The 15,161-nt window shown below is 41.5% G+C and overlaps 1 protein-coding gene across 4 annotated transcripts in view; it reads right to left on the bottom strand.

Moving 5' to 3' along the window:
• Positions 1–5,433: 5,433 nt before the first annotated feature.
• CEP131 (centrosomal protein 131) overlaps positions 5,434–15,161 on the bottom strand; it is a 37,684-nt gene continuing 27,956 nt past the window's right edge. For all 4 annotated transcript variants that reach the window (XM_032209872.1, XM_032209875.1, XM_032209871.1 and 1 more), the window contains exons 19-26: positions 14,383–14,490; positions 12,973–13,090; positions 11,780–11,854; positions 9,469–9,611; positions 8,341–8,518; positions 7,764–7,960; positions 6,864–6,924; positions 5,434–5,783 (exon numbers count right to left, since the gene is read on the bottom strand). In XM_032209872.1, the coding sequence (XP_032065763.1) occupies positions 5,709–5,783; positions 6,864–6,924; positions 7,764–7,960; positions 8,341–8,518; positions 9,469–9,611; positions 11,780–11,854; positions 12,973–13,090; positions 14,383–14,490 (955 nt within the window). In that variant the 3' untranslated portion in view covers positions 5,434–5,708. The remainder of the gene's footprint in view (positions 5,784–6,863; positions 6,925–7,763; positions 7,961–8,340; positions 8,519–9,468; positions 9,612–11,779; positions 11,855–12,972; positions 13,091–14,382; positions 14,491–15,161) is intronic.

Genomic DNA, 15,161 nt, shown 5'->3' with positions numbered 1-15,161 from the left:
CTAACATTTCCCCCCTCTACAATCACTTCTTGCAGCTGATGCAATTTGCATTCGTAAAAAGCTTCCGGTGCTGAATACAACTTTGCATTCACTTTTCTACATTTCGGTATTGCTTCAAAAATGTTGGGCTACAATTTCCAGAATTCTAGTATAGGCAGTCCTTGCTTAGTAACCACAGTTGGGACCGACAATTCCGTTGCTATGTGCTGCGGCCCCTAAGTGAAGCATCCCATGACTACGGCTTAGGATTTTACTTCTGCCTTCTCTGTTAACTCTGCTTCTTGTGAGCCAATGGTGAAGCACCTGAACAGTGATCATATGCCTGTGGGACGCTGCAATGGTCAGAAATGTGAGGATTGGTCACAAAGCTTTCTTCTTTTTACATCATCATCACTTTGAATGGTCATTAAATGAGGCAGTCACGTTATGTGAAGGCTATCTGTATCTACTGTAGGCCTATCTTGGTTCTGGGAGCCATAATTCCAATATACAGTATTTGGAGGATACCAGATTGGAGAAGACTCATTGTCATGTCTTTCACTGAAAGTAAAGGGTAGCTTTTAGCCCATTCCAGCACAGCCTTTTATTACAACAACGCCGGTGTGACAGTATTGCCAAGTTCACTTCCTAGTAGGACAGGGATGTCAAACTCGCAGTGTCACGTCATCTCGTGACACAATTCCCCCCCCCAGTTGCTAAACCAGGGGTGGGCGTGGTCATGGGGTAATACATCCGGCCCACGGGCTGCTAGTTTGACAGTGGGTCCATCCCTACAGTGGGAGAAACCCACTTCTGGGTAGAACCCACTTCTTACAGAGCCAGGCCATCACCATTTGCAACCAGGGGACACATTACAATGCTCCCAAACTATTTTATTACCCTGCAATTCCTTCCTCTAAGTCCTTTGCAGCTGAGGATTATGGAGTTAAAGCACCTCTGTAGGGGAACAGCATGGGGAAAGAGTGTGTCCCATCTCACATTAATTTGTTAGAAGAGTTTGAGCTTCCTGTTCAGAAAAAAACAAAACCTCAAGGAGGTGATCTCATGGTGGTTTTAAGAGCAGCAAGCTGCAACTGAAGCAGCTGAAGTTGTCCGTTCAGGTAGAGGCTCCTGTTAAGCTGAGATAGAGGTATAATTGCTACAGAAGGGGGGGGGGGATGATTAAATACAAGAACTGCCATGAGTGTGCAAAGCCAAATGAGTGGCACAGCCAAAGAAATAATTCAGCTTCAGCAATACACAGAACAGCGTCACCTGCTGCCACCTAGACTACAGCAGGCTTAGAAATACTCCAAGCACAAGCACAAAAGAAATATTGGCAGGGTAATTGATTGTATCCTGGACTTCTTCAGAAAATGCTTAATAACATACAGGAAGACTTACAAACGTTCATTTACTGACTCTTCAAAGTTACAATGGAACTGAAAAAAGTGACTTATGGCTGTTTTTCAAACTTATGACCACTGCAGCATCCCTGTGGTCATGTGATCAAAATCCCGGGGTCATGTGATCCCTTTTGCAACTTTCTGATAATCAGTCATTGGGGAAGCCAGATAAAAACCGTGCTACCATCTTAACAACTACAGTGATCCACTTAACATCTCTGGCAAGAAAGGTCATAAAATGGGGTCATAACTCACTTTAACAAATGTCTCACTTAACAACAGAAATGTTGGGTTCAATTGTGGTCGCAAGTCGAGGATTATGTGTATAGCAATGACTCTTTGTAAACCATGTACTGAGCCAATCACCTTGTGGCTAAAGCAGGGGTGTCAAACTGGATGCATCACGCCTAGGCCACGCCCCCCCTCCGCAAAGGGGGAAAAACATTGTGAAACGTGACACCGCGAGTTTGACACCCGTGGGCTAAAGACTCAAGGTGGTTTTCCAGAATGCAGTGGCCACATGATGGCAATGTAAGTCAATCCATTAGAAGGCCATTCATGATGATGATGATGATGAATAACCAATAACCTCCAAGGGACAGTGGAGAAAGAAATCAGGGACAAGGCCCAAACCCCCTTTTGCCACCTTTCCAGCAGTTCCTGAGGCTCCGGGAAATATTCCATTTGCATTCTAGCTGTGGGACGTTTGTTTCAGCTTGAGAAATAGCATCTATTTGGAATAGACTAAAAATACTTTGCTACTGGAGCAGTCTCTTCTTTTTAGCCTTCCAAAGTCACGTGAACAGTTTGTTGCCATGGAAATTTGCTACCCTAAAAATTACCAAAGCCAACCAACGTTCTGTGAAGTACTGTAGCTTTGCATCATGCATGTAAATGCCAGAAAATTACAGATCACCAGATCTCTGGGTGATAAATAACAAAATTTTGAGATGAATTTGTTGTTCAGCAACACTTGATCTAGGATTATAGTGGATAATGTGAATCCCAACTCAAGCTTTAATCAGTTATAGGTCCTGGGCTGCTGCCCAAGATAAACTCTGTATAATTGATTATATAACACAAGCCATGTTATTTGGGGGGAGATTAAGCCTTGTTGTCTAGAGCTGAAGCAGCCGAGGCTTTTTTGAAGCCCAAATTAGAAAACACTGTGGAAAAAGGCAGCAATGCTGTCTCAATGCACCTAACTTTTAGTTAGGTGTTGGATTGGAAGCTGCTGCTGTGTCTGACTGATCCAGTTTAAGGAGCTTTGTGCTGCCTTGCCGGTTTTTCACACAGCTCTGCCTTAAAAAAAAGTGTTTCTGAGATTGCAGATGGAAAAATTCATCAGATGGCCTATACTTAGAATTGACCACTGAGGAGGGCTTTAAGGACATATTGTTTTGTTGTTGTTTAAGGATGAAGATACAACTGTACCTCCACGGTTATAATATTGTAAGATAGAGATGCGGTGGCTCAGTGGCGAAGACGCTGAGCTTGTTGATCAGAAAGGTTGGTGGTTCGGCAGTTCGAATCCCTAGCGCCGCATAACAGAGTGAGTTCCCGTTACTTGTCCCAGCTTCTGCCAACCTAGCAGTTTGAAAGCACATAAAAATGCAAGTAGAAAAATAGGAACCCCCTTTTGGTGGGAAGGTAACAGTGTTCCGTACGCCTTCGACATTTAGTCATGCCGGCCACATGACCACGGAGATGTCTTTGGACAGTGCTAGCTCTTTGGCCTTGAAACGGAGATGAGCACCATCCCCAAGAGTTGGGAACGACTAGTACATGTGCGTGACGGGAACCTTTACTTTAGGGATGAAGGTACAACTCTAGGTCCATGGAGTTGTTTGGGTTGGGTTGTACTGATATCAGACTTCCCTTCCTGAGTAAATCTTTCTTTTCCTCCAGGACCTTATCTACCTATCTTCCCTCCTGCTTTGATGAACTGAGTAGTAGTAGAAAAAAATCACAGAATCATAGAGTTGAGTGAATCCATTAAGATAATCAGGGTAGAATCCAAATTAAAGCATATAGCAGAAGATGAAAAGTAGGTTGCATAATGGGTCTTATTTCCTTTTCCCATTATTTTCCTTTTTGTGTGCACATTTTAAAAAGTTCTCTGTTGTCCAGGTGAAAACTGAGGTTAAAAGCCCTCTGGTATGTGGCCTCTCGTGAAGAGGAAGTTAGCGTCAAAGTTCCTCTGATCTTCCATTTGTGAGAGGCTTGGTACAAGACAGCTGGCAAAGCCAATCAGCCCATGTAAGCTGCCCTCCTCCTCCTCCTCCTCGGATGAATCACTATGGTTACTACTTCTGTAGAATTCCTTAGTGACTTAAGTTAAAAGTAATCTAAAATAATACATGATGGAATTTAAATGGTTGGAGGAGAATTTAGGAATAAAATATTCACTAGTTAGGAATCGGGAATCCTCCCAAAGGACAAGAGCGAGGTGAACAAATTTGCAAAACCTTATTTGTGTTCTTTCTTCATGTTCCTTTACCCAGAACAATTTTTCCCTTGCCTCAGATCTTATTCACCATTTGGTGAGCCAAAAATAGAAATGGAATTTACGTCTTGCAAATCTCAGCTTTCTATTTCATTTTAATTCCATTTAAGCAGCAGCTTCTAGCTCTTGTTTTTTCTCCTTCTGGAATCTCGAAGAGAGAATTGCTAAGCAGGACATTCAGTTAACACTTTGATGCATAATATTCTCCAGCATATCTCCATAGTGTCTAGAAAATAGTATCCTATTTTTGTGAGCTTTTCAAAACATGAAATAGAATATTCATTTAATTCCCTCGTTCCCTTACATGTGTAAATTATGGAGATCATAGCATCACTGAATACCCTATATTACAACATTCATGTTACTGTATTTCTATTTTATTTTAATTATTTTTATAAGAGATGACCAGGCTGAGCCGGAGGGAAGGGTGAAACACACCATCAGTTTAGAGTCCCTATGCCCATAATGGCGAACCTATGGCACGTTTGCCACAGGTGGCAACTGGAGTTATATCTGCCGGCACGCGAGCCGTCAACTCCAGCATGATTTTTTTGCAGGCCAGCTGATTTTCAGCCTTCCGGAGGTCCGAGGGAGGCTGTTTTTGCCTTCCCCAGGCTTCAGGAAAGCCTCTGGAGCCTGGGGAGGATGAAAAACAGGCCCAACGGGCCTACCGGAGTTTTTCGCCCTCCCAAGGCTCCGGAGGCTTTCCTGAAGCCTGGGAAGGATGAAAACTGACTCCTTTAGCCCCTTGGAGGAAATACCAAGGTCAGCTTGAAGCCAAGCAGTGGAGCACGCATGGGGGGGGGGGAGCGTGGGGGGGAGGATTGTACGTGCATGCACGTGGGGGGCGTGCTTTGCAATATGGGTGCCGGCACACGCAATCGGGTGCGCACCCTTGCATTTTTGGCACTCAACAACAAAAAGGTTAGCCCTCACTGCCCTATGCCCTTCTGTAAGAGACCCTTGCAGTCAGTTGCCAATTTGCCTTTAGCGTTGTGTATAGATAGCATGAAATAAACTAATACTGCTTTTGAAGTCTTTCCTGGCTTCTGATTTTTCGCACCTGACATTTTTCATAATACCAAATCGGTGTGTCTACAATTGGAATCTGTGTAAAAAAGTTGTATGTTATGGTTCTAAACCATCACGTAAACAAACTTATGTTCTTTCCAAAAAGAACGCATATAGTACATAGGTAAACAAAAAACAAGCAACTTGTATTTCAAAGGCTAGGGATATCTTAAATATCAATATGTGAACTCTTTTGAATTTTCAGTATTTCTGCATAAATGAGCTAAAATGTGGTCTGTTCTCCACACAAGCCCTAAAACTAGGCATGGCTAGTCCTTGACTTGTCTGGTTGTTTAATTACTATTATAAGGATGATATCATCTTTCATAGGGGCTTTGTATAAAAATGAAAAAAAAATGGCCTTCTGATTTATGGTTTTCATGGTTAGGCAGGAAAGTTTATAAAAAAATAGATGAGTATTAAGAAGTGTTAAAAAGTTATTATATTCTGACCAAAGGAGAGAAAAACACAATCGTTTTACAAATTAGCTGTATTTTACTGTTAAAATACAATGCCAAGAAATGGAATATCATCTTTTTCCAGATATTTTCTTCAGGACAGATTTCAGAACAAGTTAAAAAAATAATCAGAGGGGGAAAAAAACCTTAAGCCTATCCCCACCAACAAACAGATTAGTGTTCGTTTTGACTTCATATTTTCAGAACTGCAACAAATTTTCTTTTGCTGTTTTGCACCATCATTTGGCTCTACCCTTACAGGGCCACTGGTTAGCGTTGGTTCAGTTGCTACTTGGTGGCTAGCAACTGCTTACGCTGCTGCTCCAAGAGGGATTCCAGATGATCTGCCCTCTTCATGGCTGCCTGCAATGAGAAGATAACTCACTTAAAAGGTCATCAGTCTGAGAGCTCTACTATATCTAAAGAGCCCTAAACCTCAGAAAAGAAGGCGTTGCAATAAAGACTTTCTGAGGCAGGGGGGTGTCAAACTCTATTTCATTGAGGGACGCATTAGGGTTGTATTTGACCTTGGAGAGCTGGGGTGGCGGGTGTGGTCAGGGTGGGTGTGGCCAGTTTGATGTCCGTTTTTGGCCGCGATGGTTTCATGCAGCCCTCTGCCAGCGGAAACGGAGCTCGAAAGGTTGTCCATAGCCCTCTGGGGCTTCGTTTTCAGACACGACAGCCTCATGCAGCCCTCTGCCAGCAAAAACAGAGCTCAGGGTGGCCATGTGCGACCCTCCCGAGCTCTGTTTTCGCTGGCAGAGGCCCCGCGGGCCAGTCCTTCACTGTTTCCAGGGCGGCCCCGCGAGCCAAATCTAAGCACCCTGCATGCCAGATCTGGGCCACTGGCCTTGAGTTTGACACTCCTGTTCTAAGATGTCCTTTCCAAAGCTGACACTTTTAATAATTATTAGTGACAAGATAGACTGAGGTAGCTGTATCCTTCCCTGACATTTACACTCCTTGGCAAATAAAGACGACCTAAGTTTGCATTCCTTCTTCCAATGATCTCAAACTATGTTTTGTGGGATTAAAACTCTTTTGTGACCAGGCTTGCCTGGAATCTTATAAGATTTACAAGATATGGTAAAATTAAAATAATCAAATCTCGTGAGAGCATAACAAAGTTTTTCAACTATACTTGCATCAGCAATATATGATTATAATCTGACTGAACCTTAACATTCATAATCAGGAATATGAAAACATTGGTATAAACTTTGGTGGGGTGGGGAAAAAAACACTGGATGACTATCAAAACAAAACAGTGAAGAGGGGGGGAGGAACCCCCAATTCATCCATCCCATTTCTGCCTTTCTGTAATGAGCCAATTTTGCGAGCTTGTTTCTCCTCATGGAACTCTCCATTTGTTTTCTTGGAATTCTCCTACCTTAAAACCATTATTATTCTTCACAAGAACTGGCAGATCTCAAAGAACCTCACCTCATACTGCTTTCGAAAGCCGTTCACGGCCTCCTCTTTCTTCACAATTGCTGTCTTCACTCTACATAGAAGTTCAAAGTAGATGACACTTGGATAACCGAACAACTTCATTAGCATAATCATTAAATGTATACTCCACCTTCCTGCTTACATAAGCACTACATGTAGCTTTACAAGAACAAGCAAAAAACTAACAGTCTATTATATCGCTGGGCAGATTTTTTTTTTCTTTTTGGCTGGACATATTTCTCAGAACAGCATAAAGGTTGGAATCTTTGGTCAAAACCAGGACTGGAGACACTCCAGATAGGACTCTTGCAATTCAGCTCTCTTCAGTTTGGGCTGCTTTGTGTCTTTCTTCTTTGGGAAGAAAGTACAAGGAGGCTTAAGTAGGGCTGTGCTTGGAAGGGTTCCATCTGGGACACATAACAATAGGCTTTCAGAAGAAATGCATTCACCTCGGATCCTGCAGGCCAGAGGATCTCCATTCAAGCCCTACAGTTTTCATATTCCTCCTAAGTCTATGAATGAATCACTCCTATACAAATTTAATAGGGTGCATTCACACATGAGAGGCAATAAATCCCAAAGTAAAATATGAGTTAAGCTGTTAGCTTTGTCCTTTGCTTTGACTAAAAGTTCAATAAGCAAGGGAAACAAGACACATTTGATTTTAAATTGATTGGGAAGCTTTAACTCTCTATTTTACACACAAACCCACCTCATTTGTTAAAATTGCATCTTGGCACACAGCTTGCCAAATGCACAATGCCACCATTTATGTTTTGTGCACGTGGCATGGGAATGTAACTCAGGTGGCATAGACCAGTGATAGACTCCAGTAGGATCTTGGGTCAGAACTGAATTTCTGTACAGAAGATATAGCAGAGCTGTTGTTACCTTTTATGCACCTCTTCCAGCTCCTCCTCTTTGTCTCGCATCACTCTGTCCAGCTCCAAGCGCTGACGGGCACGAAGTTCAGCCATTTCTATCTTGAGATGTTTGTTGTCTTCTTCTGTGGTCACCAGTCGGTCTGCAAACTCTTGCCGAATAACCTCAGAGAGGCTGCTGCGCTCCTGAGCTAACTGGTCCTTCACCTATTACAATAAACATATGAAAAGCAATAGCACTTAGACTTATATACTGCTTCACAGTGCTTTCCATCCTTCTCTAAGCGGTTTACAGAGTCAGCCTGTTGCCCCCAACAATCTGGGTCCTCATTTGACCGACTTCGAAAAAGCTGATTATTGCTGTAAGAAAGCTTAAAATCAGCATGCATGCTATCTTCATTCAGTTCTAGCATTTCTTTCTATCCTTAGGGTATGGACCAATGTTAATCAATGTCAGTTATCCAAAAAGGTATATCATGGGATTCACAGGTTCTGAAGCTTTATCTAAAAGTTAAGAATACTGGGAGAAAAGGAGTTCATCGAAACAAAAATACAGTTAGAAGTCTTCTTTCCTGTGATCAACTCACCTTCCGTATGTCCTCAACCTCCTGTTCCTTCTGGCGTAGAAGACCTTGGAGACGAACAGTCTCACTTCCTGTTTCCAGCAAACGCCCCTTCAGCTCATTGTAGCGTTCTTGAAACTTACGTTCCGACAGCTCCAATTCCCGCAGCTCTAGTTCATATTTGTCCCGCATTCTCTTTATTCTGAATAGAGAAAGGAATATTATTTGATTAATTACTCTCTAGGACAATAGAGGTATAGAGTCCAAGTTCTTTTTATGTGCAGCGTGGTTTTGAACACCATTTTTCTGAATTTATAAATTGTGAAGAATATAGTAGCATGATGGCAAATTGTTCAACTACTGGGATCAGATCCAGGCTGCAGTATGAGTTCAGACAATTTTCTCTTTATTGGAATTACCATGGCATGAAAAATTAGGTATGGAAAATGAGAAGCTTTATTTAAAGTTGCAGTCACAATTTGCATCTTTTTAAATCCTGAAAATGTTGTCCGTATTAAGGTAGACCAGAATAGGAAAACAATTCCACAGAACGCCTAAAACTATTCAGTGAGACAACAATCCTGCAATTCTGATTGTGCTCTTCCTGCTTTCCCTTCAATGAATCAGGGAGGCGACTGCCTGAGCCACTTCCAAGAGGGATCTCGTCTTAGACTACTGCTTACAATTAATTTCTTTATAGTTTTATAGCAAAGAGCTCAAGATGTTCATGCGTATTCATGCCATGATTCAAGTACAAAAAGTATATCACCACCATCAGCTTCCTGTTAAGAACTTTACAAAACATAATCCCATTACAGAGCTTTTCTACAAATTCTACTGAATGCCATTCTGAGTAGTCACTCTCAGAATAGCAATAGCACTTAAATGTATATACTGCTTCACAGTGCTTTCCAGCACTTTCTAAGTAGTTTCCAGAGTCAGCATATAGCGCCCAACAATCTGGGTCCTCATTTCACCAACTTTGGAAGGATGGAAGGCTGAGTCAATCCTGAACCCGTCAGGATCGAACTGCTGACAGTGGAAGGCACAATTAGCCTGCAATACTGCATTCCAACCACTGAGCTACAAGGTTTCTTGAAAGTGCTTGGTTCTTTGGCCATCATCTCTGACTTTCATCTACCTGCATCTTACCTGTTCTCTGCAATCCTCTCACATTCATCCTTGGCAGAGGACATGTCAGCTTCTAGCTTCTGGATGACTAGCTCAATCTCCTTGTCCCTTTCTTTCCGGACTTCTTCTCTCAGTTCCCGTTCTCGAGTTAGCAACCAGGTCTCCTGAAGAGGACACAAAGAAGCCCCGTAGACCCTTTTGTTAAAACAGTCTTCTGTTGAAAGGCATTCCACTTTGACAAAAGGTGCAACTGGATCTCAGGCAAGACACATATCAAACAGAATGATGTACATCCCCCAGCTTCTGCCAGCACCTTTGATGGGTTACCTTGCCTTACTTCAATGCTTCCACAATCCCCTATAAATTCCACTGAAATGGCAGACGCTGCTTAAGGGCAGAGAAATAGAAATAGCATCAAGTTATATTTATGCTGACTCGAACTTTCTTATTTAAGCCAAAAAGGAGAGATGGGTTGTTTTGTTGTGCGTAAGCATCAATTTGTGCCAGTGCAGCTTTATTTTTCTGATCTTATATTTGAAAGAAAGACTAAATCAATTCACATCCTGCTGATGTAACCACATCTGGTTGCCTCAATAAAACACTTTGTTTAGGATTATCTTTGAGGTATCCTGTCCCTTGCAGGTTGAAGTTGAACACATTGTATGAAATTAATATCTAAAATATTCTTGAGGTTTGAGGTTTATTGGACTTATATGCCGCCCTTGTCCCAAAGAACAATAAAAACACACATATTACAAAAGTTAAAAGAAAGGTTAAATAGAATATCCAAAAAACCATTTACCAGACATTTACAATGAGATTTAAAAATTAAATTAAAATTAACAATTAAAATTAATAATTTATTTTATTCTTGCTCTTTCTCCTTTCTCCACTCCAAAAGAAAAAGCAATTTCCTTTTCTTCTTTCTGCTTGCACTTATTCATCCTTTTTCCAAAAATGCTAAGCCAACTTCCACAGAGTGGAGAACATGCATTTCACCCCCCAATAACTCCTATTCCTTTCAATTAATCTTCAATAAACTAAATAACATCTTCTCTGTGTATCTTTCTTGTGCCACAAATCCAATCTCTGCAAGGCCTCTTAAAACTAGCATTCAGTATTTATATTTAGCACTTTTCCTTGGGAATTCTTTCCAAATCTGCTTTTAGGTCACTTCTGTTCTTCCTATCTCATCCCTCCCCCACCCCAAAATTCTGCAATTCTTATCCTTGCCATTTTCTGTTTTCCTATTTCCTATTTCTATTTTCCTAGAGTCGGGAACGGCTAGCAGATATGTGCAAGGGGAACCTTTACCTTGTTATAATCCTTTCCTTTCCAAAAACAGTATTGAAAGAAATGATACAGATTATACTGTAATATTCTCTCAGATAAAAATAGTGTTTTCATTGGCTCTTCCTGTATTACAGGTAGTCCTTGACTCAGAACCATTCAAAGTTACAATGACACTGACTTATGACCTTTTTTCACACTTACTACCATTGCAACGTCCCCATGGTTACATGATCAAAATTGGGAGGCTTGGCAACTGGCACTTTTTTATGAAGGTTGCAGTGTCCCAGGGTCATGTGATCCCCCTTTTGTGACTTTCTGTCAGGCAAAGTCAATGGAGAAGCCAGATTCATTTAACAAGTGCAGTGATTCACTTAACAACCGTGGTAAAAAAAATTGAAAAATGGGGCAAAACGCTTGCTTAGCAACAGAAATACTAGGCTCAATTATGGTCTTGGTCAAGGACTACTTGTACTGCCTTTTTCATGTTTATTGTGTATTGTTAAACTGCTAATCAGTATGATTTATGATTCCCTGAAACACGTATTTTGAACTTGTTTTAGTTCTGTAATGAACGATACTAACTTTTTTAAAGCTTTGTCTTTGGTCTCACATTTCCTATAAGCAATCATGAAAGTTTCACAGCCCTTGCAAATGAGAGATCAATATTGTAAATCAATATTTAACATGTGTGCATGTATGTTGTTGGGAATATTTTGTCAATACCAGGAAAGTTCTCCTGAGTCACTGATGGATGATGAGCGTGTGGCTTAGCAACAGCACTAGCACTCAAATTTATATAATGCTTCACAGTGCTTTTACAGCCCTCTCTAAGCGGTTTACAGAGTCAGCCTATTGCCCCCAACAATCCGGGTCCTCACTTTACCCACCTCAGGAAGGTTGAAAGGCTGAGTCAACCTTGAGCCTGGTGAGATTCGATCTGCCAAATTGCAGGCAGCCGGCAGTCAGCAGAAGTAGCCTGCAATACCGCAATCTAACCACTGTGCCACCGAGGCTTAGGAAAGGAAGCTACAAATATTACCTCTTTTTTCAGGTAATTGGCCTCCCAGGCCTGCTTCTCCATATCCAGTTGCATCTTCAAAGTCTGTATTTCTACCTATAGGAGGAAGGGAAAAAGTATAAAGAAAAGAAAGGGACTCTTTCCAATCTCCAGTACACAAAGTCTGACTGATCTAAGGAATCCAGGTTGCAAGTCTGAGGAAGATGTTATCAGATTATTCACTAAGGGGGCACATAGTGAATTAATATCACTCTGCAACAGTCATGAATCTGAGAATAGCCTTGGTCTGTAGCTACGTGGAAACAGAGGGCAACGTTAAAGTTTCCTAAATCTTGTTCTGGTTAGAAAGAATAAGTGAGAATAAACCAAAGGAAGCAAGTAATCTCTCGCTGTAACATCAAATAGCTTAAAGCTGTATCTCCAGCTTCACCTTTCTAGTTCCATAGTCTTCAAAGTCACATGGTCAAACTGATGAGATAATATGCCACTTCGTACGCAGTTTCATCGTTGCAATTCCCTCCCTCAAGAAGAAAAGGGCTGAAGTATTTTTTTTTTTTGGGGGGGGGGGGAAACCAGTCAAAACCTCAAAACAATTAATATGGATTCAAATTTCAATCACAGATTATGAAAAGAGTATCCTGTGGTCTACACTGATACATGAATTATGTTTTTCAAACTCCCTAACCCCTCCCCCCGAAAAAGCTTGACATGATCTAGGTCTATCTTGCTTGCCTTTCACATCCCTCTTCTAGTCTATCCATCTAATATGCGCTGAAGTAATGAGAATAAGCCCAGGTTACATAACCTTTCTGAATAACACATTACTTCAGAGAGCAGCCCTACATGACCAACAAGACCTCAGGATACCGTGAAAAAACAACCACTCTGATCATCAGCTACAAAGGACACAAACCAGAGATTAAACTAGAACCTTGCAATAACGCAGAAAAAATAATTTGTACACATAACAAGCATTGCACTTAATGATGCACATATTTAAAAAGGGGCCCCAGCCTGCTCAAATAACACTTTTTCCAAAGTTCCAACAAAAGTTCATATAAGAACATATATGTTCTTATATGTATGACAGAGATATTTCAATGTGGCTGCTCAGGCTGAAAAAGGCCGTGTGACCCCCAATGTAAATTTACCTCAAATGCTAGCAATGAAGAAGACAGCAAAATTATGTAGAAAGTCTAGAAATAAACACAGACCTGATGCCGTCGCTCCTGTTCTTCTTTCCCTTTCTCATATTCTCCCTTTAAGGCCTTGGTAACAATTGAATTGTTCTCTTCCAATTGCCTTCGCAAATCCTCCAGTTCAGCTCTTTGCCTGGGAATCAGAGACGAATGCCATAGAATAAGACTGTCCAAATTCAGGCACCATTGCATACATTTCCCAGTCTTAATGTGGCTCCCACCAACCCTCTAAAGTTATTGATTGGAATATTTCCCATACACTGGAAGTATCGTATTTTTCGGAGTATAAGACACACCAAGGTTTTGAAGAGGTATTTTTTTTAAAAAAGTAGGTAGGTAGATAGAGGGATAGAGAGATGGAGAAATTCAGTAGGTAGGTAGGGGGAGAGAGAGTGTAGGTAGGCAGAGGGAGAGACGGGGGGAGGGAGGGAGGGAGAGAGGGAGGGAGGGAGGGAGAGACAGAGACAGTAGATAGGTAGATGTTTTCAGGTGTATTTATCCATGTGCTGGAGAAGGAAATCGCTGACAATCTGCAGCACCTAAGACTTTGTTTCTGCTGGCACAGCACTTGAGCAATGTAATTCTCATCAATCAGTTAAAGAGCTTTCCAAAAGGGAAAAAAAAGTTTTTGCATTCTGCAAACCTCCCAAAAATGGTCCGTTTTTCGCGAAAATGGGCCCATTTTTTTAACAAAGGTATTAATAGCCTTGGAGGGGGGGCTTGTAGAGTGCTCGGGAGGGGGGACGAAAACTGGCCCATTTTTTGTCAAAAAAATTGCATGCATAGCCTTATGGAGGCTTATAGAGTGCTGCTGGGGGCTAAAAAAATGGCCTGTTTTTTTGCTCATTTCTGCCCTCCCTAGCCCCCAGGAACTCTCTGAAAGCCTCCATAAGGCTTTGCACGGCCATTTTGGTGAAGGGGCGGAGCTTCAGGAGGCAAAAAAAATGCTGTATTCGATGTATAAGACGCTCCCAGATTTTCAGCCTCTTTTTTGAGGAAAAAAACGTGCATCTTATACTCCGAAAAATACAGTAATCAAGTTCACAGTATTGTTTCAGTTTAAACTGTTTCCAATAAAATATTCTTTGTGCATTAGCCACTTGGCGTGTATCTCTATGCATGCTAGAATAACTGCAGCCTGTAGACTGAAAAAAATGCTACATGCAATGTGGTGGAAAAAAGTACCCTTGAAACAGGCTATAAAATTGATGCAGCACTGCCACGTGAATTGGTCACCTGCAAATTCTCCAGGCCTCAGTACTAGATAAGATGATGTATGTGGGAACAATATTTGTGCTTTTTACCTTTGGGATTTCAAGATGTTGTAGTTCTTTTTTCCTGAACACTGCCCTTGTCAGTGCAAATGGTCAATACCCACTTGCTCAGCATGCCCACCATTTCTGAACCCGACAAGTCTTCTCTCACCTGGCAGCCTGTTGGTTTAGCCTCTCCTTCTCCTCGGCCACTTCACTGTAGAGCCGACGCCGTTGTTGCTGTAGAGACTGCTCCTCCTGCTCCAGCTGCTTCTCATACCTGTTCAGAGGGAGCCTTTCAAAGGAGGTCTTAGCAAGTCATCCGTATCCTTGCCTTGACCCAACATTACAGGAAACATAAAGCCAAAGATTTCCACCAAGTGGGAGGAAAAAAATAATGATACCTTTGAGGAATGCAAAACCATTATTTTTTTTAAAAAAAGGAGAAACCAAATTTTTTGTAAGAGATGTAGAAGCTGCAAAATGGAAAAACCTTACAACAGAGAGGATGGAATAAACAGGCATAAAGGCTCAATTATAAATGCATGAGCCAGCACATAAAACATACAGTGGGGCAAAAAAGTATTTAGTCAGCCATCAATTGTGCAAGTTCTCCCACTTAAAAAGATGAGAGAGGCCTGTAATTGACATCATAGGTAGACCTCAACAGTGAGAGACAAAATGAGAAAACAAATCCAGACAATCACATTGTCTGATTTGGAAAGAATTTTTTTGCAAATTATGGTGGAAAATAAGTATTTGGTCACCTACAAACAAGCAAGATTTCTGGCTCTCACAGACCTGTAACTTCTTCTTCAAGAGGCTCCTCTGTCCTCCACTCATTACCTGTATTAATGGCACCTGTTTGAACTTGTTAGCAGTATAAAAGACACCTGTCCACAACCTCAAACAGTCACACTCCAAACCCCACTATGGTGAAGACCAAAGAGC

The sequence above is a fragment of the Thamnophis elegans genome, chromosome 2 (assembly GCF_009769535.1).
Source record: "Thamnophis elegans isolate rThaEle1 chromosome 2, rThaEle1.pri, whole genome shotgun sequence".
In the NCBI taxonomy this organism is placed as follows: Eukaryota; Metazoa; Chordata; class Lepidosauria; order Squamata; family Colubridae; genus Thamnophis; species Thamnophis elegans.
The sequence above is the reverse complement of the archived record's forward strand: the minus strand, read 5'-3'. Positions and strand labels throughout refer to the sequence as shown.